This window comes from Aquarana catesbeiana, linkage group LG08 (genome assembly GCF_042186555.1).
Source record: "Aquarana catesbeiana isolate 2022-GZ linkage group LG08, ASM4218655v1, whole genome shotgun sequence".
NCBI lineage: Eukaryota > Metazoa > Chordata > Amphibia > Anura > Ranidae > Aquarana > Aquarana catesbeiana.
The window spans coordinates 269,683,440-269,710,818 of record NC_133331.1 but is presented as its reverse complement, the minus strand read 5'-3'; the positions used below and the strand labels follow the sequence as shown (position 1 = coordinate 269,710,818).

The 27,379-nt window shown below is 44.3% G+C and overlaps 2 protein-coding genes across 2 annotated transcripts in view; both read left to right on the top strand.

Moving 5' to 3' along the window:
• Positions 1–27,379, top strand: part of LOC141106738 (uncharacterized) — a 209,043-nt gene that overhangs the window by 93,502 nt on the left and 88,162 nt on the right.
• On the top strand, positions 4–24,893 carry LOC141106461 (uncharacterized). The gene is made up of 10 exons (XM_073597252.1): positions 4–123; positions 528–660; positions 2,174–2,338; positions 2,425–2,548; positions 2,912–3,009; positions 4,564–4,675; positions 4,760–4,857; positions 11,874–11,982; positions 14,984–15,064; positions 17,352–24,893. The coding sequence occupies exons 2-10, from the start codon at positions 583–585 to the stop codon at positions 18,017–18,019; spliced, it is 1,533 nt and encodes a 510-aa protein (XP_073453353.1). The 5' UTR covers positions 4–123; positions 528–582; the 3' UTR covers positions 18,020–24,893.

Genomic DNA, 27,379 nt, shown 5'->3' with positions numbered 1-27,379 from the left:
TCAGGGCCGCCGTGAAACGCACAAATCCGGAAGTAAAGCAGCCACGGCCGGAAGCGAGTTTACTATTTCCGCTCTGCGGACAATAATAATGGAAGAGAGGAGACAATAAGCTGCTCAGTGCTGGTGTGTTTGTAGAGAGTTGAGGAATATTTATTTCGCCTGACCAAGATTCCCAACGTGAATAATGACCAGATTAGGCGTTATAATGCTGCTATGAACACTATAATTACTTTGACTTATATTTAGTACTACATGTTATTGTTATTACATGGTATATATTCCCATTATAGTATTTGCACTGGATTGCAGTTATCAAAGGGGATTGATGATTGGTTATCAGGAGCGCTAGGTCAGATTTTAGCAGTAAGGCACGAAATGGGTGTCCCCCCCCCCCATCTTCTCCGACCTTCACAGCTGGAGGATGCTAAGGAGCTCTGGGAGAACCCCTCCCCCCCTTTCATAAATGTATATTGTATTTACACTCATGGCTTTCGTACATTCATCATGCCGCTGTTTTGTTATTGCAGGCGAGGCGTTGGAGAGTCCGTCCCATCAATAAGGAGCAGAGTCCCTTCAGGAAGAATGGAGAAGGAGCGCGGTCACATGACTGAGAGGATATTAAACCTCACCATGGAGATCATCTACCTGCTGACCGGAGAGGTGAGGGGGATTCTGGGAGGTCACATGACATCACTCTTATCTCTATTAAAGCGGAGGTCCGCCCATCCCTGCAAAAATTAAAAGCCAGCAGCTACACATACTGCAGCTGCTGACTTTTAATAATCGGACACTTACCTGTCCTGGAGTCCAGCGATGTCGGCACCGCAGCTGATGATTCCATCAACTGTCGGGTGCTGCCAACGCCATTGCTGGTAAGGCTACGCTCCTTTCTCCTACTGGCCCGGTGGTGGGGGGGGGAGGAGGAGAAAACCGAGCCGCTGGCTTAATTCGCTGGTCAAAGACAGGTATCTGCTCTCCCCTCCCTCCACCCCCCGAAAGGTGCCAAATGTGCGGAAGTTCCACTGTTGTATGGAACTCCGCTTTAATAAAACACAGACCTGACCAGAGAGGTGAGGGGGATTCTGGGAGGTCACATGACATCACTCTTATCTCTATTAATAATAAAACACAGACCTGACCGGAGAGGTGAGGAGGATTCTGGGAGGTCACATGACATCAATCTTATCTTTATTAATAAAACACAGACCTGACCGGAGAGGTTAGGGGGATTCTGGGAGGTCACATGACATCACTCTTATCTTTATTAATAAAACACAGACCTGACCGGAGAGGTGAGGAGGATTCTGGGAGGTCACATGACATCACTCTTATCTTTTATTAATAAAACACAGACCTGACTGGAGAGGTGAGGAGGATTCTGGGAGGTCACATGACATCACTCTTATCTCTATTAATAAAACACAGACCTGACCGGAGAGGTGAGGAGGATTCTGGGAGGTCACATGACATCACTCTTATCTTTTATTAATAAAACACAGACCTGACTGGAGAGGTGCGGAGGATTCTGGGAGGTCCTGTTTTTTTTTTTCTGCAGGGAAAATGTAAGGATGAGCTCAGGCATTGTTCTCAACTGCATGTGCAGACCCAGCCAGGAAGTTGGCACTGCAGAGAGCTTATTACAAGCAGTGAGACATTTCCCGATCCGCAGCTGCAGAGATCGGGAAATGTCTCACTGCCTGTGATTAGCGATGTGCAGTGCCGACTTCCAGACGGGCTCTGCATGTGCGGTTGAGAACACGCCTGAGCTCATACTTAAAAATGTACTCACAAAGACTCCTAAATGCTGAAGCGTAAACATTGCTTCTAGCATAAAATAGTGTGCATGGACACATTGGATAACACTATTGGTTTTTAGGAGCAGAAACGAAAATTCTCGTAATAGCTTCAAGAAGCTTAAAAAACACTAGTGTGCATGGAGCACATCCCTGACCGGAGGGGTGAGGAGGATTCTGGGAGGTCGCATGACATCTTTCTTATCTCTATTAATAAAACACAGACCTGACCAGAGAGGTGAGGAGGATTCTGGGAGGTCGCATGACATCTTTCTTATCTCTATTAATAAAAAACAGAGCTGACCAGAGAGTTGATGGTAATAAAAGCATTAAGTTTGTGTTTGGTGGTGGAGTAACTTATTCTTTTTGCTTAATTATAGAACTATATTGCGTTCAAGCTGACTGATGGCTTTGTTACACCTAAGCTAAGAGAGGCAATACAGCCTGTTGTAGAGCCTCCACCCCAAACCCTGCAACCTGATAGTGACAACGACAAGAAAATTCAAGAGGTCACCAACAAGATGATTGAGCTGCTGACAGGAGAGGTGAGCAGTGCTGAGAATTCTGGGATATTCTCCAGTAACAGACAAGGGATGTGTCTGGATGATGACTGTATCATTGTGTGTGTCAGGTTCCTATAAGGTGTCAGGATGTCACTGTCTCTTTATCAGAAGAGGAAAGGGGGTGTTTAGAAGGACAGAAGGATCTCTACAAGGACATCGCAATGGAGAACCGGCCGCCCCTCACATCACCGGGTAAGAGGAGACTTTAATTTATTGTAAAGGAGAAAAGAGTGTCAAGGATAACTTTCTGATCCCAGGGAACCCTTGCTAAAAAGTATTACATTTACAGCTAATGGTAGTGTCATGGCTCATTGGGTGTCACTGCTTGCTTACCTGAGACGTGAAAGCAAAGGTTTTACTGGTCCAGTGCCACTGGTGGGACTGGGACCTTGAAGACATTATCAGGCAGGAGATCCATTTACCCAGCCACAACTGGTCACAGCTCTATTGACATCTGTGGGAACTCTGGTTAAGAAAGGCTGACCTACCTATACACATCCTCTGCATACATTGTTTCTGTGTGTTTATCAGTCGGTATGTGTGTGTTTTCTACAGATGGATCCAATAGTAGAAAAACCCCAGAGAGATGCCCCAGTCCTATGCATGCCCAGGATTCCACACAGGAACACCAGGAGATCCCTCAGAACTATCAGGTATATAAAATGTAAACTTAAAGTGATTGGAAAGCTTCGCTTTTTTTATTAAAATAACAAACCTGCTCTGTGTAATGGTTTTGCACAGAGCAACCTTGATCCTCCTCTTCCGTGGGGTTCCCCGCCAGTGCTCTGAGCGCCACCCGAATGCCCCCATAGCAAGCAGCTTGGTCCGGTCTCCAGCAGCAGATGCTGTGTGCAGTAGAGAACCGACAATGGCTGGGAAGTGATGTCAACCATAGAGTTACTATTACTAGCTTTAGAATGTGTCTGCAAGTAGGTTTAGAGTTAGTTAGGTTGTGGGTGAACTTCTACTTTAACCCCTTTCCCGCCTGCGCTATAGCCAAAAGACGGCTACAGCACAGGCCTAAATTGCCGGGAGGGTGTCCATGTACGTCCTCCAGTACTCAAGCGGCCTGCATGCCCTGGGATTAGGCCAGGAGTCAAGGAGAGACTTGGTTGATCAGAGTAAGGGGCCGATCCCGACCCGTACGGTGATCAGCTGTCAGCCAATGACGTGATGTAAACAGCCGGTAATTGGCTATTTTTTCTCCTCACGCTGACCGCATGAGGCAAAAAAAAAAAAAAAACATGATCACCGGCTACTGTCAGAGGGACATCAGTTCTCACACAGAGGGCCACCGCCGACTCATCTGTGCCCACCAGTGCCACCTGCCAGTGCACAAAATGCTGCCGATCAGTGCCACTTATTAGTGCCCACCAGTGCCGCCTTATCAGTGCCCATGAGTGCAGCCTCATCAGCGCACATCAATGAAGGAGAAAAATTACCAGTTTGCAAAATTTTCTAAAAAACTATGAAAACTGTTTTTTTTTTTTCCAACATTTTCAGCCTTTTTTTGTTGAGCAAAAAATAAAAACCTCAGTAGTGATTAAATACCACCAAAATAAAGCTCTGTTTGTGTGAAAAAAAATGATAAAAATTTCATTTGGGTACAGTGTAGCATGATCGCGCAATTGTCATTCAAAGGGCGACAGCGCTGAAAGCTGAAAATTGGCCTGGGCAGGAATGGGGGTTTAAGTGCCCAGCAGGCAAGTGGTTGCAAAGGAAGAAGGTTTTTTTTTACTTTACTAAGTAAAAAACCTGCATGCATCTCTCCCTGCAGCCCCCCCAAATACATACTTGAGCCCGATCTCGATCCAGTGATGTGCACGAGAGCTGAGGCTCTCTCGCCCTCATTGGCTCAGATACAGCAACAGGAGCTATTGGCTCCTGCTGCTACCAATCGGAACCAGTGATGGGGAGCAGGCCTATGGACACACTGAGCAGGGCTCGGGGGCGAGCACACACGAGTGCCCCCCTAGCAAGCGTCTGGCTAGGAGGGCACTAGGCCGGTGGGGGAAGGGTGGGTTTGTGGTTGAGCCAAGAACGCCGGCATGGGACCCCAGAAGAGGAGGATCAGGGCTGCTCGGTGAAAAACCCCTGCACAGACCAGGTAAGTATGGCATGTATGTTAGTTTAATTAAAAAAAAGTTTTACAATCACTTTAATTCATGTATCAAGGAGGGTTAAAATGTACTTGGTATCTTATCTAGGCTGAAGACTTGCTTGGTATTAAAGTTAAAAACGTGAGCGAAAATGAGCCATATGTGATGGATGATGAGCCGTGTAAGAAGGAGGATGAAATCCCTCCAGAGATCAGCACAGGTGAGTAATAAACACCAAATCCAGATAAGAGTCCCAGATTCTCCTTGTTCAGCCAAATCTAGTCAATGTGTGTGTTTCTTGCAGATGGACCAAGTAACAGAAATCCAATAGAGAGATGTCCCAGTCCCCTTTATTCACAGGAGCCCGCGCACACACATCGCACCATTGGATGCCATTATTCAGTATGTTAAATCAAATCCTTTTACTAAGAGATTTCTTTCTTGTCCCATTGAGGGCCACAAGAAGGCATTCACCTTTGGGTTACATTGCTGCTTACAGGAGGATTGGACATTGACAGATAAACTGTATGGCAGCTCAGGATAACTACTCCTACTCTCAGCTTACCTACATTTTTTGCCTGTGATCTAAGCCGGCCACAGATGGAGTGACTTTCTTTCCTAAAACCATGGGGAAAATCGCTCAGTACCCCCATCAACACAGTCAGAATGGGTTCACACTGGGGCAGAGCGTGAACCACCACGATTCCTGTGTGAGCTCCCGCATCGCATCTGACTTGCAGGCAGTTCCTACTGCTCTCTACAAACCGCTGCAGGTGTCAATATAAAGTTAATGACACCCCCAAATCGGTTTGCGGAACGCAGTGCAAACTGTGGATTGGGATTGCATGGGTCTGAACACCCATGTGATCCGATTCCAGTGCGGACCAAAAAAAAAGGGTCCTGCACCTTTTTGGTGCGAATGCGATTTCAGCCATTCAAACTGTATGGCTGAATTTGCATCCGCACAGACATCGCATGTGATGTGCACAGCAATGCGGTGCCAATCGCATGCAATGTCTGCCATCGCATTAGTGTGAACCCAGCCTAAGTGTTGATGAGGGAATCACTACCATGGAGTTGTTGTCTTCTACCAGTGTAAGGCACCAGGGCACTGTCCCGGCCAGAAGAACACAGGGATTATTGCTAGAGACTATATTGGCTGCTAGTAATAATCACATGTAAAATCTGACGTGCTGGTTGTACGCAAGTTGATCGGTCGATTAACTTGGGAACAATCAGCCTGCCCATACATGGTTCGAATCGATTCATACCATCTATGGCCAGCACTAAGAAGATAGACATTTTTCTTTATCGTACATCACGGGACACAGAGCAACCATAATAATGATTATATGGGTTATATGCCACCTACTGGTGGATGGACACTGGCAGATGGTCAAACAGGCAGTCCACCCCTATATAACCCCTGCTACACAGGAAGAACCTCAGTTTTTTCGCCAGTGTCTGTAAGGTGGAATGGTCACTGATGTGATACATGTGCTCTTGGAGCATACCTAGAGGTCTGGACGGTTCTATTTAGAATCATGGACTTCATTCGGATCTGATTTGAAAAAGCTATCAGCCAAAATGGATGGTACCCAAGCCTCATTGGAAGGAGAGAAGATTCCTCAAGGTTTGCCTGTAATGCAGCCTTACGGCGCTGGACCCTGCGTAATGGAACCTTGTGCTGTGTTTGTTCTGACCAAGGTGCTTTCCTGCAGGGTGCTATACAGGTCCAGGGGAGTGATCCCCACATTAAGGGGGACCCAGTCCCTGAAGGTCCTTTATGACAAAGCTCACCGTGATGGGTGACAATTGGACTCCTGTTATGTTCAGAATCCTGCAGCGGGAATGGTAAGTCCTGCATTTTTGCAGTTTCTCCTTTTCTTTTTTTTCTTTTTTTTTTTAAGAGACCTGACTGTCTGTTCTCACAGTGGCCACTGGGGGCAGTGTGCTGTTTAATCATGCTGTTTACTTCTTCGTTGTGTGGGCTGCTGTTTCTTCTCCAGCCACTAGAGGACGCAGGCTCTCTCAGTATGGCCTATTTTTATATAGGCAGGAAGTGGAAGGGCGTCCAAATTAAGAAAGCCATGTGGTCGACAGCTTCCGCAGGGCCTCTTGAGACATAACATCAGCCCATGGATACTAGTGAAGTGTTAGTACATACTATGGTAGAATTATGTGTGGCCGGACAAGTCATGATTATATACTGCATACTTACTGCTTAATTCGGGGGGCCTGTACAACTGTAAGTCGATACACCCCTAGCAGTGCCTTTTAAAGTGTTGGGTCTCCAGAATACTGTGCATTTAGCACAAAAATGGTATGGGGCCTGGTGCAGTTTAACAGGTGATTAATGTGCATTTGGTCTGCAGTTGCTTACTTTTAGGCTGAAGCGGGAAAAGGCTGTGTGGCATGCACATGTGCTAAACTAGTAAAAATTTGTTTGGGGCCAAGTGCAGCATAGTATACATGCTTGCAAGCTTGTCGCCTAAACACATGCTTGAATAAACACGTTTTGCATAGATGTTAGATTCATGCAAGCATACATACATGTGGCATAAGCATATGTTTGGAAGACCATGGGCATCGGTGCACTTAAAGGAGTTGTCTCCAGAATAGCATGTTTTGGGGCTCCCTTTTCACACTTGTGCGATTTGAAAGTCGTTCATTTTGGCGCAACTTTAATGCGATTTTGCAGCGATGTGAAGCAGTGCCTGTGTAATCTTGAGGTCTATGGATCTCAAGTCACTCCAAGGTCGTACCGGTTAGGCGTAGGGGCTGCTTTGAGGTCACTGCGACTTGAAGCCGCACGGATATGAAGGGTACTCATTGGAAATCATGGGCTGTGACTGGTCAGGAGCCTTGAAGGATGGGATGCACAGGTGTGGAAGAGGCCTTAGGCTGTTAAAGCAGCATAGAGGCTGCATTGGATGCCTATGTACTTGTCTAATTTTGACTATAACTAGTATGGGCCCAGGTGCAGCATAGTATACAAGCCTGCATAGGCACATGTTCGCAGAGGGCCCTGCGTCTGACAAGCGGGCGGCGCCCAGCATGCACCCCCCCAAGGCTGGCCGCGATGCTGCATCTGCGTGGACGCATGTTGCATAAACGCAGTTTTTTATTTTTAAGCATATGGTTGTATAGATGTGTGGGCATAAGCATAGTATACGTGTTTGCGTGGATGCAGGTTTGCATAGATGCGTGTTGCGTAATATATGTAGCATAAACACGTTTCATAAATGCATGCTTGCTTAATCTGTAAATGCATGTCTCCATGGGCAGGTATTTGTGTGTTTGAATGGACACGCTTTCGTGTTTTGCCTAAACTAGGGTTGTCCCGATACCACTTTTTTAAGACCGAGTACAAGTACCGATACTTTTTTTTCAAGTACTCGCCGATACCGATTACCGATTTCTTTTTTTTTTTATTTCATGTGACAGTTTGACTGATGGGCACTGATAGGTGGCACTGATAGACAGCACTTATGGGCACTGATAGGTGGCACCGACAAGTGGCTGGCTTTAATTATTGCAGGCTGACGTTCAGGCTGGAAATAAATTCTACTCAGTTTAACCCTCAATATGCTAATTTAGATGACTGGTGGACTAATGGGTGATTATTATTTATACTAGAGGATAATGTTATTCTGTTCTAATTTCCTTGTTTTTTCAGTCATTATCTTATTTTATTTCTCTCATCTGTCACTATATATTTTTCATTAAGTTCGTAGTTGAGTGCTGATATTATTACACTACAATTTAAAAAGTAAACTCAGCTTCAAGCTGTCACAGCGAGGTACAGGGCAGCAGAAGACACGCCCCCTTAACACACGCCCCCTTGTAATGTGTCTTATTACACAGGCTGACTCCGCCCGCCCTCTCCGTCCACCAGCTGACTCCGCCCGCCCTCTCCGTCCACCAGCTGACTCCGCCCGCCCTCTCCGTCCACCAGCTGACTCCGCCCGCCCTCTCCGTCCACCAGCTGACTCCGCCCGCCCTCTCCGTCCACCAGCTGACTCCGTCCGCCCTCTCCTTCCACCAGCTGACTCCGTCCACCCTCTCCATCCACCAGCTGACTCCGTCCGCCCTCTCCTTCCACCAGCTGACTCCGTCCACCCTCTCCATCCACCAGCTGACTCCGCCCGCCCTCTCCGTCCACCAGCGTCCAGTGATCCTAGTTGTTCCAGATTTGCCCAGGCAGACATGGTACTCATCAAGTCTTCTGGTAGATGCTCTGTGAGATCTTCCAGATAGCCTGGCTCTTCTGTCTCAAGGATCGATTGACCATGCTGCTTCACAATCGCTTGCCTTAATAGCATCACTGTTGAAGCTCACGTTTTGAGAGAAATGGTGGTCTCTCATTTCTTGATTGGGACCCTTGTGCTGAGAGGCTCCCACGTAATTCCTACATGTGTCAAACACAATATCCGCGGGCTGAATCAGGCCAGCCACACACCTCTCCCGCAGCTGTGACACTCCCACACTCCCTCATCACTGCCACCCCCTATCTCAGTAGTTGGCAGCAGTGAGGAGGACAGACCTCTTCCTACAGATTCTGCGCCTCTTTGTGCAGCTGCGGCACCCACTTGTCTTTGCCTCCCTTGTTTTACAGCATTCAGCAGACTCCAGTCCTCCTTCAGACCCTGCACTTTCTACTTCCCAGCTCCACCCCTGGCAGCAGCACACAGTAAGGGGGTGCAATGTGATGTAAGGGATGGTGGGGTGTACTCTTGACATCTCTCATGGAAGGTGTGGTCTTACAGATACAACCGGCCCTTTGAAGACAACCATAAAGCTTATGCAGCCCTCAATGAAATAGTTTGACACCCCTGCTATAGAATCTGAATATAGTTCTGTCTGCATTTCAGAAGCAATCATTTGACTCCATTAGAGATATTCCTTGTCGCTATCACCTCTACAGGGAAAGTATCTGAACTGGTGGACTTATCCTGCAAAGAACTCTTTCTGGTTTTGTATAAAGAGGGTTTACACTTCCTTCCTGCTTGAGGTATTTGCTAGCTTTCACCTCAACCAGGACACCGTTCTTCCATCCCTATGTCTGGATCCAGTCGACCGATGGGAAATCTTCCTCCATTGTCTGGATGTGGGGTTGTAAGAGTTTTTCAGCTACTACTTCTTTTTTTTTTTTTTTTTTATCAAATAGTTTTTTATTAAAGATTTTCCAAAAAAAAGAAAAATATTTCACAAAGTTATACCATACAAAGTATTTCCAGAAATGGCATAACAATTTTACAAAATCATTGATACATCTCCAATCATTTTTACATTCAAATCGCATCTCCTTTGTAAACCATCTTGGATTGATTATAATTAAACATCTATGTTGTCAATCAGAATATTGAAATGGAGAGTATATATCCTAAACTTAAAGAATAAAAAAAAAAGAAAGAAAACTTTATTAATAAAAGAATTATGGACTCTGGCTCCCTATAGCATCTCCAAGAAAGGAAAAAAGCAGAAAAAAGTATACAAGTGTATTTTTATGCAATTTTTCTGAAACTAATCCAAGGATCCCATTGTTTACATAAACGATGTGTGTTACCATGTATATTTGCCATCATCTGTTCGTATTTAAAAGCCTCATCAACTTTTCTGATGACTTCACTAATATTTGGTGAGCTGCTAGATTTCCACTTTCCAGTGATTGTCAATCTGGCTGCCATTAGAATTTGTATCACTATTGGTCTTAGAGCGTGAGGGTATTGGTCTATGTTTATGCTTAAAATGGCTAGTTCTGCTTCACCTTTTCTAATGAAACCTGTAATTTTTGAAATTAGTTTGAATATTGCTCTCCAGAAGCTCCATAGGTTAGGGCAATCCCATATCATGTGGAGAAGAGTACCTACTTTTCCGCAGCCTCGCCAGCATTCATTGGAGCTGCTGCTGAGCTACTACTTCTTTTAGGAAGACTGATTCCCTTTTGGTAATCCGATAGGTTGCACTGGCTTCTTATTCCACCATCTCTAGTTGGCTTGGTAGCTATGATTAAGCACTGTTAAGTGTGAAACGTTTCAGTTCATTTGTCCCATTTTTTTGCTGTGGTTTGTACCTGTTGGACTTTTTACAATAAAGGCTATATTCTGGAGTGCGGCTGTCCAGAACTTCCTTTTTAGCCTGTACCTGGTGTTCCAGCTCTGTGGAGAGTCTTGTATCCATATATCCACCTGGAGCGGTGATCCCCTTCCCTATTTCTAGTTGGCTTAGCAGACGACCTTCCATGCTTATGGTCTCCAGGATTGGGTTCCACCCTATTCTATCCAGGCACACACTACCAGATTTGTGAGTGCTTTGGGCTATCAGATAATTGTTTCTCAGTCATGTCAGGCTGCTAGATGGTCTTCTGTTCACACAATTTCTTTTAGTTCTACTAGTTTAGTCCTCATCTGATGCCAACCTCAGAATTAAGGTCAATCCCCAGTTGCTGTCGGTGTTTGCTTCGTTGCCCAGCCCTCAGTTGTTCTGCTTTTGGACATCCCCAAGGTGAATGACTTCCTGTGTCCCTCACTGGATTTGAAGAAAAGGTTTTAACAGTGTGTATCGGTGCAACCCTATTTATTATTGTAAAGCTAAATACAGCATATATGGGAGCTGTTTTACCCACCAAAGGATTTTGTAGTTCTTTCCATCTAATCCTGATCAGATTTTTCTCTGATGAAATGGGGTAACACCGGTCTCGTTGCACCCTCACCCTGTGATTGGACAGTGAGAGGAGAAGCAGCAGACTGATAAACTCATCCCTCTGTTTCTCTCTGCTTTCTTCTCCTATTAGAATGTCCCTTGTTAGCACACAAGCACAGCCGCAAGACTGATTGGCTTCTTGTGCGTCTTCTCCCTCCTCCAGTCTGAGATCTGCTGTACAGGAACCTATTTATAAATACAGATGTGCATTCATTTGTATCCTTTATATCTGTCTGGAGTTCAGCCATAAAGTTTAACTAAAGGCAAAAAAAATGTTTTTTCGTTTAGTTTTGGATAGAGATGAAATGGATTTGAACACCTGACAGTTTGTATTGCTGTCTGTGCTCCTGTTATGGAGATTTATTTGTCCTGTTTACCATTATCATTGAAAGTGAAAGTAAAAGAAAATATTTTGGGCTGTCCCCAGAAAAGTAATCGAGGGGAAGTCTTCCAATGGGGACACTAGGTCCCCAAGGGATTCCCTTAATTTTCAAGGATTTCCTCTCACTTCCTGTTTGGCTATGGGACAGGAAGTGAAGGGAGATCTCAATGGGATCAAGATGGCCTAAAAAAACCTTACAGGGGTTATAACCCTCCCTTACTCTATACAAAATGGGAAAAAAAAGAAAAGTTTTGCCTATAGTTGTACTTTTAAGTAAAAAAAATCAACACTGAAAAGGGCACTTTGCTGAATTAAATTGTGTCCTATCTAGAAAGAAGATGTGGTTGTTATTAAAGTTGAAGATTCAGATGATGAAGAGCCATATGTGATGACTGATGAGCCATGTAAGGAGAAGGAAGTTCCTCCAGAGATCAGTACAGGTGAGCAATTCAAGTGATATTAATGCCTTGTTTTTTGCTATACTTACCTGCTCTATGCAGTTGGTTTTGCACAGAGCAGCTCGAATCCTCCTCTTCTCGGGTCCCTCACCGGCGCTCCTGGCCCCTCCCTCCTGCCGGGTGCCCCCACAGCAAAGTGCTCCTGAGCTGTGGCTCTGTGTGTCCATTCACACATGGAGCCGTGGCTCGGCCCCACCCACCCCGTCTCCTGATTGGCGCACTAGCTGTGATTGCCAAAAGCCAATCAGGAGTGTGAGTCCCTGGAGAGCCAAGGCTCTGGTGGACATCACTGGATCGAGAGGGGCTCAGGTAAGTATTAGGGGGGCAGCTGCACACAGAAGGTTTTTTACCTTCATGCATAGAATGCATGAAGGTAAAAAACCTTGTGCCTTTAGAACCACTTTAAGACTAAATCCAGAGAAGGGTCCCAGATTCTCCTTGTTCAGTCACTACAACAATCTCTTCTTCTCCCCCCTCCTCTGTCAGGAGACAGTAATGGGGAGACAGTATGTGCCCAGTGGGGGAGTCAGGAGCCATCAGCCTCTATTAGGGCTCGTTTACACTTCAAAATGTAGCATTGGACACACTTTTTAAAGCACTCTAAATGCCAATCAAAGCCCATGTCACTTATTATAATGGTTACCTTACAGTCCTGTTCACACGTTGTGTTTGCTTTGCTTCAAAAACTATCCCCCATGTCGCTTTTTGGTGCTTCAAATCATCTCCAAAGCCTCCATAGAAGTCTATGACAACGCTCGCTTCCAGCACCTGAAGCTTTTATCCAGCATTAGTTTTGCTCTGTTTTGGAGGTATTGCAGCCATGAGATATCCCAGGATGCACTGGAGAAACCAACAAGCGAACTCAAAAGACATCAGCAGTCACTTCCGGTTCATGTGTATACTGTATACGGCAGGTAGAATAAGTATTGAATAAGTCACCATTGTTCTAGGTAAATCTATTTCTAAAGGTGCTATTGACATGAAATTTTCACCACATGTCAGTACCAACCCATACAATTCATATATACAAAGAAACCAAAACAAATAAGTTTAGACATAAAGTTCTGTGTAATAAAATGGAATGACACAGGGAAAAAGTATTGAACACCTAAAGAAAAGAAGGTGCAAAAAGGCATGGAAAGCCAAGACCTCAGCTGAAATCTATCAGTAATTAGAAAGCAATCCTGCCCCTTGTCAGTGCAAATTAATATCAGCTGGTTCAGTCTCAAATGATGTCTTATAAAAAAGGTGTCTCATTACCAAGGTGTCACACAAGAAACATCTTATGATGGATAAAAGCAAAGGGCTCTCAAGACCTTTGCAACCTTATTGTTGCAAAACATACTGATAGAATTGGTTACAGAAGGATTTGTATACTTCTGAATGTTCCAGTGAGCACTGTTGGGGCCATAATCCAGAAGTAGAAAGAACATCATTTCACCATAAACCAGCTACAACCAGGTGCTCCTTGCGGGATTTCTGACAGAGACGTAAAAGAATTAGCAGAAGGTCCAAGAGCCAAGGACCACTTGTGGAGAGCTTCAGAAAGACCTGGAATTATCAGGTACAATTGTTTCAAATAAAACAATAAGTAATGAACTCAACTGCCATGGCCTGTATGCACACTTACCATGCAGGACTCCATTGCTGAAGAAAAAGCATGTTGAAGCTCGTTTAAAGTTTCCTGCACAACATTTAGGCAAGCCTGTGAAATACTGGGAGAATATAATGTGCTCAGATGAGACCAAAATGGAACTCTTTAGATGCCATAATACACACCATGTTTGGAGGTCAAATGGCACTCTACATCACCTCAATACCAGCATTGAAGGTGGGAACATCGTGGTGTGGGGCTGTTTTTCAGCATACGGTACCTGCAAACTTCATATCATTTGAAGGAAGGATGAATGGAAAAATGTACCAAGACATTCTTGATACAAATCTGCTGCCATCTACCAGGATGATGAAGATGAAATAAGGGTGGACATTTCAGCAAGACAATGATCCCAAACACAAAGCCAAGGAAACTCTCAACTGGTTTCCAAGAAAGAGAAAATAAAGCTGCTAGAATGGCCCAGCCAATCGCCTGTCTTGAATCCAAGAGAAAATCTATGGAAAGAACTAAAGCTCAGAGTTCATAGAAGAGGCCCACAGAAACTTCAAGATTTTTGTACCAAGTATTAAAAAAATTTCAGCTAGCGTGTTCAATACTTTTTTTGTCATCGCATTTTATTACACGTACCTTAATTTCTGAACTTGTTTGTTTTGGTGTCTTTGTATGTATGGATAGCATGGGTTGTTACCGATAGGTGGTGACAATTTCATGTCAATGGCACCTTTTAGAAAAATATTTACCTAGAAAAATGGTGATGTGTTCAATACTTATTTTACCCGCTGTATTCTGGCAGTGTCTGGTGCAGACGTCACATCTGGTGTGCAGTGTGGAGCAGCAGGAAGGTGAGTGGGATCTGGACTGGGGCAGAGCAACTAGCAGACGGCACACGTTGTGTGCAACATGGGAACGCTATAGTGGAAGGTGAACGGGGACCAGAGAGATGGCACTGAGCGGCAGAAAATCAGCAGAGCTGGGGTACAGGAGCAGGAGAAAATAGCAGATGTCACACATGGTGAGCAGCATGGGAGCATCATAGCGGGAAGTAAGAAAGGACCAGAGAGAGGAGGATCAGCAGAGCTGGGGTTACTACTAAGCAGAGGATCAGTAGAGCTAGGGGTACTGCTGAGCTGGAGTTCTAATGGGCCCCTTTAAAACAAATAGAAAATCAACACACAGGGCATTTTGGCAAGCTTTATTAAAGCTTCAAAAAAGCATAAAAAAAACCTAAAGCATGTTAAAGCAGTAGTTAATGTGTGTTAAAGTCGAAGCAAGTGATAATGAGCCCTTAGACTCCAACTCTCCTCCTCACATGACCAGTCTCCTCACACACACTCTGGGGTCTCTCATACATCCCATCTTTATTTACAGACCTTCGGACGGAGTTCAAACAGGAAGAAACAACACAAATGACGGGTAAAGAAGATGAATTCCATCCAGGGATCTGCACAGGTGAGTAACAGATGACTAGTTGTTTTGTCTTCTGTCCTTTTTTTTTTGAGTCACATTTTCCACAGCGAATGTCTTTAACCACTTACCTACAGGGCATTTCACCCCCTTCCTGACCAGGCCAATTTGCAGCTTTCAGTACTCACACTTCTTTAAATGACAATTGCGCAGTCTTGCAACACTGTACCCAAATTTAAAAAAAAAAAAAAAAAAACAGTTTTTCCTAGTTTCTGTTATAAAATTTTGTAAATAAGTCATTTTTATCTTTCACTGATGAGGAGGCACTAATATGATGCACTTATGGGCCCAACTGATGAGGAGGCACTAATATGCAGCATTGATAGGCATTAAATTTGGTGTTATCGCTCTCACTCTCTCATACTGCTCACTGGAAGTTCAACATGGCACCTCATGGCAAAGAACACTCTGAAAATCTGAAAAAAAAGAATTGTTGCTCTACATAGGCCTAGGCTATAAGAAGATTGCCAAGACCCTGAAACTGAGCTGCAGCATGGTGGCCAAGACCATACAGGGGTTTAACAGGACAGGTTCTACTCAGAACAGGCCTCACCATGGTCGACCAAAGAAGTTGAGTGTACATGCTCGGCGTCCTATCCAGAGGTTGTCTTTGGGAAATGGATGTATGAGTGCTGCCAGCATTGCTGCAGAGGTTGAAGGGGTGGGGGTCAGCCTGTCAGACCATACACAGGCTCAGACCATACGCCGCACACTGCATCAAATTGGTCTACATGGCTGTCATCACAGAAGGAAGCCTCTTCTAAAGATGATGCACAAGAAAGCCCGCAAACAGTTTGCTGAAGACAAGTAGACTAAGCACATGGATTGCAGGAACCATGTCCTGTGGTCTGATGAGACCAAGATAAACTTATTCAGATGGTGTCAAGCTTGTGTGGTGGCAACCAGGTGGGGAGTACAAAGACAAGTATCTTGCCTTTAGTCAAGCATGGTGGTGGGAGTGTCATGGTCTGGGGCTGCATGAGTCCTGCCGACACTGGGGAGCTACAGTTCATTGAGGAAACCATGAATGCCAACATGTACTGTGACATACTAAAGCAGAGCATGATCCCCTCTCTTCGGAGACTGGGCCACAGGGCAGTATTCCAACATAACGACCACAACACACACCTCCAAGATGACCACTGCCTTGCTAAAGAAGCTGAGGGTTAAGGTGATGGACTGGCCAAGCATGTCTCCAGACCTAAACCCTACTGAGCATCTGTGGGGCATCCTCAAACGGAAGGTGGAGAAGCACAAGGTCTCTAACATCCACCAGCTCTGTGATGTCGTCATGGAGAAGTGGAAGAGGACTCCAGTGGCAACCTTTGAAGCTCTGGTGAACTCCATGCCCAAGAGGGTTAAGGCAGTGCTGGAAAATAAATGGTGGCCACACAAAATATTGACACTTTGGGCCCATTTTGGACATTTTCACTTAGGGGTGTGCTCAGTTTTGTTGTCAGCGGTTTAGACATTAATGACTGTATGTAGAGTTATTATATTATACTTATATACATACATTTTATATATATTTAAATAATGCAGAGCAGCACCTGGATGTGTGTGTCTCTATTTGTGTGAAAACATGATATAATTTGCATACAGTGTTGCATAACTGCACAATTGGCAGTAAAAGTTGCACAGTGCTGCAATAGAAGAAAAAAAAAATGCCCTGGTCATGAAGGGCGTAAAATCTTCCGGAGCTTAAAGTGTTCGTAACCCACAACAGTAAAATCAGTCTGTATATGGAGTAAAGCATGCTTGTTATACTCACTGTGGAACCTAAGGGGTTAATACTCTGCATTGTGTAAAAAGGCTGTTTGATCCTGTCTTCTGATCCTCGCCTTCTTCCACTGTCCCCAATCTATCTGTTGATAGTACGGAGCCTTGGGGGCACTCTGCACATGCTCAGTTTGGTGTGTATTGCTAGAGAGTTTGCTTATTTTTTTTTTGGGAGGATGCATGTGATCAGCACTGTCCAGACAGAGGGTCAGAGGTAGTAAAGCCTCATAGGACAATCAGAGGAGAATAAAAACTCCTCCTACAAGCTTTAACCAGACACTGATAGAAGTCTCAAGACTGCTATATACTGCTGATGAGAAAAGGTATTTAGCAGTTTATATTTACTAAAATAATCGCATTTCCATGTTCTGTGTGCTGTGGGAGAGCAGATATAGTGAATGCAGGCTCCTGGGTTTAGTAACACTGCCATTCATGCCATTATATTTGATCAGGTCTGATGTCTACATTACCATTCCTCTCTTATTTGCTTCAGATGGGCGATACATCAGGAATAATTTGGAAAAATGTGCTATAAGTTATCCAGATGTTGAAATAGAAGACGATGAACTTGCATCTGATTCCACCGAAGACAGCGCCATCACCCCAAGCTTCCATCCTATACTTAACAGTGCAGAGCTGTCCTCTGACCCCTCTACACACGGGGGTGGCTTTGCCGACTTCTCCCGTCCAGCCATCGACCCTTCTGTTTCCTGGAGCGAGGTCGTGACTCCGTGTTTCGATCTGAACGAGTGTTTTTCCCAGAGGGCCAAGCTCCACGCGCGTCAAAAAGCCTTGAAAGGCCCGGAGTCTGTGTCCTGTTCGGAATGTGGAAAATCCTTTGCGCACAAGTCGAACCTGATCACACACGAGAGGATCCACAACAGCGACAGGCCCTACCCGTGTTCCATATGCGGGAAACGGTTCACACAGAAATCCCACCTGGTCACCCATAAACGGATACACACGGGGGAAAAGCCTTATTCTTGTTCGACGTGTGGAAAAAGCTTCACAGACAAGTCCAATCTTGTGGCCCACCAGAGGACTCACACGGGTCTTAAGCCTTATTCTTGTCCTGAATGTGGGAAGAGCTTCGGCCGGAGGGCGTATCTTCTCGATCACCAGAGGGAGAACAAATGTGAGAGGATCTGGTATTTTAAATAGTGATACCTTTTTAGCTAGAGAGTAGCAAATTGGTTGACACTTGGCCGAAGGTCTTGTACATTTCCCATCTCATGTTCAGATTCCAGAATGGAACGTTCTGGCACTGGTTTACATGTTGAATTCGGCTCTGTGATACCTGATTACCAAGAATGAAGAGATTTGTGAATTAACCGGGAACTGAAGATTCAAAATTGAGCCAAGATTGCATGGATTTATGGAATAAATTTGCAACCATCTGGATGTAAGAAGTTAAATGGATGCACTTGGATCACCGATAAATTTACTGGCCTGTAACCAGTGGTGAATTGGTGTCCAAAGATGCTAAACTTCAGCAACCTAACCCTAAGACCCCCCCCCAGCCCAATTAATATGTAACATTTCATTGACCCAGTTCCTAACACTAAATTGTTCATTACACTAAAGCTCTAATTCACTGGTTGTCCACTTAGGGCAAGGGGGGCCAACTTCCTTTCATCGCAGGCCTCATCAGCATTATAGTTGCCCTCAATGGGCCAGTTTTAAATTTTTATCTGTAGGACTAGATGTCCTGAGCACCCCCCCCCCCACATCAAATATCAAGAGCCCCCCTCCCCACCATCAAAAGTCAGGTGCCCCTTTACATGGAGGTGCACCCCCCTTACCTTGTGCTGCAGGGAAGCAGAAAGTGCAGGGTCTGGAGGAGGGCTGCTGGATTCTGCTAAATTCTAAGACAAGGAAGTGTTGTGGCTGCACAGAGAGGTGCGGGGTCTGTAGGAGGAGTACTGTCCTCTCTACTGCCCACTGCTGAGACGGATTGGAGGGGACAGAGATGAGCCTCTCAGCGGTATCCTGGAGAAGAGCAAGATCGGGAGGAGGAGTTCTGTCCTTGTCTCTGCTGCCGACTGCTGAAACAAGGTGGGGGCAGAGACAAGGGGGGTCCGCAGCTGTAGTAGAAGTGCAAGAGCCACATGAAATGGCCTAGTGGGCTGGATTTGGTTTGAAGGCCTTGTGTTTTGACATAGGAGGATTAGAGGGCCTCAACTGTGGCCCTGAAAGCAGCAAAGGCCCAGCTATAATGATTAGACTGTCAGAAGCTGGACATACTAAAGCAGACTGTCAGAGACTGCTGACATCCTAGAGACAGGTTGCAGATATAATACAGGTATGGTTAGAAACTGGAGATGGGCTGCAGAAGACCGTTATGGGAAAGTGTTACTACCATTAAAGCCTATTTACAAATTAAAGCAGAACTCCAGGCAATTCTTTTTTTTTTTTTTTTTTTGTACCATGCAGTGAAGCTGTGCCCGCACTGCATGAGTTAACTGCTTGTTATGGTCTAGGGGTTCAGAGAGACGAGATATTCTCACCTAATCCTCCCAGTGCAAGACCGGTCCCTTCAGCTCCTAACCTCCCCCCACACTCCAGCTTTCTTGTCTGTTGACTCTTGCTGATGTCATCACTCCCAAAGACCGGCTCTGGACATGAAGACATCAGGAACAGACCACTGTTGAACACGGGGGAGCACCGCTTTCCCAATGATCGAAAAATTCGAGTGAGTATAGGCGCTGTGCTCACCCCTAGACAAAACGAGCAGTTAACCCACAGCCCCAGTGCATGGGAAAAAAAAAAAAATTTGGCCAGAGTTGGGCTTTAAAGGATAAGTTCACATGTTACATGTTCCTCCTATTTTTAGGGTGCACCATGTAACATGTTCCAGCATCTGCAGCCTCTCCCCCTCACTTCCCCCCCTTCCCTGTGACAGCGGGCCGGGGGAACTTCTCCCCACACCGGCTGTCACAGTTTGAAAACCGCACGGCCGCGAGGGGCTCTGTAAACACAGCCACATCATTCATTCACAGTTTCCTGTGATTCAGTGCCTAAAAGTACCCTGATCCATTGCAGCTGACAGCTTGTAGTCTTCAATGAGCTGCAAGGGTGTTGGTGAGCATCCTTGTAATTTATTGATTCTTCCTGCTCTTGGGTAACTGCCGGGCCCGTACGAGGTATGAGCAGACCGTTATACTAATAGTCTGCAGGAGCAATTGCACCCGTGATAATTTGATTGTGGATGCAATGCTCTGCAGGCTTTTTAGAAAACAATTAATGCACATTTGTTTTACCTGCAAAAAAAAAAAAAAAAAATGTGCATTTATTTATAAAAAAAAAATAAAGTTGAACTTCTCCTTTAATGCGCCCACTATTGAATGCTGAGCTCTACAAAGGGCTGGATGTGGTCCTCAGGAGGCAGGGTGGGCACCAGGGCTCTAGTAGTGGGCATTGGACTAAACACCAGGAATTGGTGTTATGACGTAAATAATTTCTTAATTTTTCATTGTTGGTAGATTCAGGAGCGTTAAACCCCCTGACAGGGGGTGAGGGGGTAGGGGGCACTCTATGGCGAGATCTCTACTGAGTTCCCGGCTATGCAGTTTCTAACATGCTCTCACCATCCCTGCACAATTTTAATATATTTCATGTAATGGAAATTTTACCGGGAGGAGTTGTGACACACAAAGGTTGGTGGAAATACTCAAAACTTCAAGGGGGGACAAGAGCAGAGTTGGGAGCAAAGGCAGGGAGACCTTGAGGTGGCCTGAATAGAAAACCTTAGAGCGCCACTCAAAGTGCTGCAATCTTTCCCCTGTGATCCCTAGTGCTGTTGGACACCATGCTTTGAAAAAAGCTCCTCTAAGCTACTGAAAACACATTGGGAAATAAAAGGTGGAAATACCACACACCAGGACCCAGCCTGTATACAACCAAATGTACGTTTCAGATTTAGTTTAAAGTGTAAGTAAACCCCTCCTATCATTTTCAGCCAAGGAAGCTGCCATCTTTGCCTCTGTTTAATCTACAACTGCCATGATGCTGCACATGTGATCAGTTATGACACCAGCCATTGGATGGTTTGACAGTTTGGTTGAGAGCACAATCAATGGGCGTGTTACATTTCCAGCACGTGCCGTAAATGAAACTGTTTTATGGATGGGTTTACTTCCGCTTTAACTCCTCCTGGCTACGTTCCTCTAAAGTTTTACCCCACCCACAGGGCTTTATCAAAGAGGTCCATGATTAAGCCCCATGGGCAGGACGAAACACGTCTGGTGGGGGCATGGCCAGGAGGAGTTAAGCTGAAGCTGTAACTTACATTTGGTTGTATTCAGGCTGGGTCCTGGTGTGCGGCATTTCCATTTTTTGTTTCCTGATAGGAGATCTTGATTTTAGAGTATCCAAGACTTAAAAATGTAGCTAAAATACTAATTTTGTTGGACTGACTTCACTAAACCCCAGGGATTACCCTGAAATATTAATACCTAACTACTAAGAATGGACACTACAAAAACTAGATTAGAGATAATGTACACTTCCAATAGACTATCAAGCTATGGTAAACTCCCAGCGACTGACACTAAGCTTTATAGTAAACAACAAATCTTCTGAACTACAGAAAATTAACACAGCTGCCTTAGAACCAATATCTAATCTATTCTAAATATTAAATTTAATCCGTATCCAACACTTCCTTATATGAAGATCTCCCCAACAGACACCTACCTCTGCAAGGATAAAGGAGGGAGCTAAATTAATTATATTGAAACTAAAGTCACCCTCTTCGATGTCCATGAGGGGTTCGTCATTGGCGCTGGCCTCTTTGGGTGCCGGTCTTCGGCCGCCTTGCTTGGCACACGTGCCGCAGTCAGTTATCCCTGCACACAGGGACAATACTCGTGAAGGAAACTGAGCTGCGCACGCGTGTGCAACACAAGACTGCAAGGAGGCAAATAGGTTTATTTTATTGAAGAAGAGACTATGTATGTCTCCTCTGCAATAAATAGTCTACCTTTATGTAAGTTTTGTAATTTTGAGTTTAGTTCTGCTTTAAAGTAGATGTAGACCCCACAGAAAAGTTCAAACATTCCAGCACTGTTATGCATCCAGTGGTTTGCCCTATGCAGCCCTCCTCAGACTGGGAAATTTTCAAGAAACTGCAAAAACATACAGCAGGGTGCAAATGCCTAGTGCTTTACCACCATTAATATTTTTTGGATCCAAAAGACAGTTGCATACTCAACCATTAAAAGGAGACGGCGTATCAGGTCACAACTCCAGCCGTAAGGCGATGATGTCATCTATCCATGTATACCACTTTTGGAAGGCTGACAAGTTTCTGGGGATGTGCCCTCTTGTTCAGAGCTTAACCAACCTGGTGCAACACCACATTCTAAAATCTTAAATATGTGGTGTTGCACCAAGTTGGTTTAGAGCTGAAGAAGGGGGCACGTTCCCTGAAATGCCTAAGCTGACATGTTTCAGGGGAAGTACCTAATTTTTCAGAGCTGTACTAACTTGGTGCATCACCGCATATTTAAGATTTTAGGATGTGGTGTCGCACCAGGCTTGTTTAGGTTTGAAGAAGGAGGCACTTCCCCTGAAACACTTGAGATGACAAATTTCAGGGGACGTGCCTCCTTCTTCAGAGCTATACCAACCTGGTGCAACACCACATCTTTAAGATCTTGGATTTTAAAATGTGGTGTTACACCAGGTTGGTTTAGCTTTGAAGAAGGGGGCACGTCCCCCGAAACGTGTCAGTCTTGTAACTGTAGTGTACATGGTTAGATGACATCGCCTTACAGCTGGAGTTGTGGTCTGATATGCCTGTTCCTTTTAATAATTGTCTTTTTAATCTTAAAAGCAAATCATAACTTAGTACTTGGTGGAGAAACCCTTGTTGGCAAGCACAGAGGTCAGACATTTCTTGTAGATGGTGACCAGGTTTACACACATTTCAGGAGGGATTTTGGTCCACTCTTCTTTACAGATCTTCTCTAAATCCTAGTCAGCATTTTTCTTCCTCCAAACACGGCAAGTCCCCCTCCTTAAGACGGCACTTGTACAGTCATACTACTGAACATCTAAATGATTCAGAGGATTTCGAGAAAGTGCTGTGGTTAGATGAGACCAAAATTGAGCTCTTTGGCATTAACTCGACTTGCCGTGTTTGGAGGCAGAAAAATGCTGACTATGACCTTAAGAACACCATCCCTACAGTCAAGCACGGAGGTGGAAAGATGATGCTTTGGAGCTGTACAGGCCGACTTTGCTGCAATGAGGGGCCAATGGACAGGGCCATGCATTGTAAAATCTTGGATGAGAACCTTCTTCTCTCAGCCAGGGCATTGAAAATGGGTCGTGGATGGGTCTTCCAGCATAGCAATGACCCAAAACATTACCACCAAGGCAAAAAAGGAGTGGCTCAAGAAGAAGCACATTAAAGTCACGGTGTGGCCTAGCCGGTCTCCAGACCTTGATCCTATAGAAAATGTATCGAAGGAGCCAAGCAAAAGCCAAGAAACCTTAAGGATTTAGAGAAGATCTGCAAAGAAGAGTGGACCAAAATCCTCCTGAGATATGTGAAAACCTGGTCACCACTACAAGAAACATCTTACCTCTGTGCTTGCCAACAAGGGTTTCTCCACCAAGTATTAAGTCATCTTTTGCTTGGGGATCAAATACTTATTTTACTCACTGAACTGCAACTTAATTTATAGCATTTGTTTTATGTGTTTTTTTTTTTCCAGATTTTTGGTTGATATTCTGTCTCTATCATTTAAAATACACCTATAAAAAAAATTATAGACCCTTAATTTTTTGTAAGTGGGCAAACTTACAAAATCTGCAGGGGATTAAATAACTATTTTTCCCACTGTATGTGGATACTATCCCTTTTCTAGAGGAATGCTTCAACGATGCAGCCCTCTTCGGATACAGGAATCCAAGTGCATTACCCAAAATTTATTGATTCAAAAAGCCAAATGAATACTCCAAAAAGGACAGAAGTTATAAGCATTATAACACATCCAATCGTCAAACAGTGTGGCATCAAGTGTCTTGAATGGTATGCTGCAGTGTCGGCGAGCTGACGTGTTTCGAGGGATGCACCCCCTTCCTCAGAGCTCTGAGTATCAATACTTTTTGGGTAATGCACTAGGCTTTTGCTCCCTCCTGTGTGTTTTTGCAGATGTAGACCTCAGCTGAAAAACATTTATTTTTGCTCTGTGCACAGTGTATCATCAAAGTTGTCATTTCCTTGTTTTCACCTTCCATCCTTACATCTCCCCACTTGCCATCTACATTCACTCTCAGGGTGGGTTTCCCAATAGTGAAACGGCCACTTCTAGTATCCATTGCAAGTCCTTGTGACAGGATGACAATGCAGGAACATACTTGGGAAACAGGGATAGAGCGTTGTCACCCTTTGACAGGAAGTCCCTGAACATAGACCTTCACAGTGGGACCAACAGGAATTATTTTAACGAAAAATATAGGTTTAAAATTATTGGAAATTAACTTTAGAATGAGGTTCTAGATTTTATGGTATTTCCCACAATGCCTAAAGAACAGAAGAAAAAAAAATAAAACAATTGCCTACTTAGATTGTGAAACTGGAATTTCAATTTACGTCTTTAGCATTCGATCTGCCCGATCCAGTGCAAATTGCTTTGCTCATCTCTGTTTTAAACTGACTTTTTTCTTAAAGAGTCAATCCATCCAAGCTGGATATTTTAGTTATGGCTGCCGGCCGATTGGCTTGTGTCACTGACTCCCAATTCTGTGTCCTGTTCCCCCTCTCTTCTAGCCACAATTTTTTTTCCTTAATATGTCCAACAGGGTCAATGAAACGTATAATGTTGGAAGGGGCAGAGATGGGAACTTGCAGAGATCTTGCCCTCCCGAGTCTCAGTGAGACATAAGAAGCTGGGGGAGGGGTGAATAAACCAGCATCCATACACAACTGAAAAATTTAAGGAGGAACTTTTATTTATTCAATCTGGAAGTACAAGAAGCATTTCGATACACAAGAGTAAGCTAAATAAAATGTCAAAAGGGAAAATCTGTTGTGGACGTGCATTTTGTATGTTGTGCTTAAAATGATACCGTATTGTGATGGAAGAAAATAGAAAAAGCTTAACCTGCCCCTTCAGTGACAGATGTTTTGGTGTATATTGGAGGTGCGATTTCTAACCACTTGCAGACCAGGCCTCTTTCTGATACTTCTCACATACAAGTAAAAATTTGTATTTTATTGCTAGAAAATTACTTGGAACCCCCAAACACTATATATTTTTCTTAAAGCAGAGGCCCTAGAGAATAAAATGATGTGTGTTGCAATTTTATTATGCCACACAGTATTTGCGCAGTGGTCCATACGCAATTGTTTTTTTTTAATTTTAATGCATAAAAACACAATATAATACCCAATTGTTTTGTAAAATTTAAAAGGTAATGCTACGCCAAGTAAATAGATACCAAACATGTCATGCTTTAAAATTGTGCACGCCCATAGAACAACGACAAACTTCATAAATTATATTATCCGTAGGCGATATTTTACATTTTAAGGCCCCTTTCACACTTGTACGACTTGTCCTGTGACCACAAAGTCGCATGACAAGTCGTTCCCCATGATTTCAAATGACAACCATACATATTAGTATGACTTCAAGTTGTGCCGACTTCAAAGTAGTCCCTGCACTACTTTGGTCCGACTTTGATGCGAGTTACATGGGCATTCCCTGAAATCGCGTCAAAAGCGCGCCTGTGAAACCGCTGCAAAATAGTGCTACTTTGAAGTCGCAGTAGTGTGAAAGGGGCCTTACAGGTTGCCACTTTAGATTAACACAAGAGGTCTGATGCTAGAATTACTGCACTTGATCTAACGTTCATGGTGATACCTCACCTGTGTGGTGCGATCGCTGTATACATACGATGCAAGACCAATACGTGTGCTCACCTTTGCACAAGAGCATGGGGGAGGGGGGGGGGGGGACAAGGGCGCTTTAAAAAAAAATGTTTTATTTATTTATACATTTTTTTACACTGTGCCTTTTTTTTTAAAAAAATGTTTGATTACTTTTATTGTTATCACAAGGAATGTAAACATCCCTTGTGATAACAATAGGCATTGAAATGTCCTCTTTAAGGAGACATCTGGGGTAAATTGGACCCCAGATGTCTCCTCTGCCCTAAAAGCATCGGATCATACCAAGATCAGAATAATCCAATGCTTTTTTTCAAACCAGTAGTCTTTTGTTTACAGCTGGCGAAACCAGAAGTGACAAAATAGTCACTGCTTCCGGTTTCTTAGACCATAGAGATGATCGGAGCCGTTCTGGTCACCAACCAGCTCTATGGTCTGCCGACGGAACTACTGGCTGCAATCCCGGGTGGGACAGGAGAGCTGCAAAATGTGTTTTTTTAAGTTTTAGATTTGGATTTTTTTGGATAGAGTTTTTGTTGTCTTTGTTCCCTTTGGGGACATGATGGCAAGCCAAATCTGTCCAAAGTAAAGGGAAATGCCCTCTTAAGCTGGGTTCACACTATTGCGATGTCAGACATCGCATGTGATTTGCACCGCTTTGCGGTGCAGATCACATACAATGTCTGTGCGATACAAATTCAGCCATACACATTGTATGTCTGAATTTGCATTGCATTCGGACCAAAATGGTGTATGACCCTTTTTTTTTTAATCTGGTGTTCACACCTAAGCGATTCGATTCCTGCACCATTTCACAATTTGCACTGTGATCTGCAAACTGATCTGGGGGTGTCATTAACTTTGTATTGACACCCGCAGCTGGTCACATAGGGCAGTGTGAACTGCCTGCGGGAGACATACAGGAATCGTGCAGGGTCCCGCATCGCATATGTGTGAACGCAGCCAATTTGGAAGATTTCCCATTGTTTCCTGTTCTGGTGACAGCTATAAAATTTTGGATCTCCCATTACTTTCTGTACTGGAGACAATGATCACAAGATCAAATACAGTAGGGAAGGTAGATTTTCCCAGTTGGGGTCAGACAGTAATAAAGAAATCTGACAGGGGTTCCAACCCTTCTCCAATCCACGTTGTCTTTCTGAAAGAAGCAGCAGCCCAGAGACTCTCACAGCCCAAACCACACAGAGACAATGGAGGAAAATTTCCTTTTTGATGAACTGGAGCCAGGCAGAGTCAGAAAAACGATGTCCTGGTTGAAGTAAAGGGATAGAAACTACCTTCGGTAGAAAAGATCCTGGGCTTCAACACCTCCTTGTAAAGCCAGACAAGGTACCTTTCAGGCTGCCAGTTCAAACTGTGGGCCATGGGAGATTTGCAGGTGTGTCGTGGGAGTTTTGAAAAATATTTAAAATGGCTAGCGTTTTGAAACCTTGAACATATCGAAAAATTAAATGGTAAATCAATGTTGAAAAAGTTCTATTAAATTAATAGAGAGCGTTCCATTCCAACTTTGATGCTTATAAATAAAGTTTGTTCATTGTTGAGCGATGACGAAATACCTAATCGTGTCTGGAACTCTGAAAAAGAAACTGTTAAAT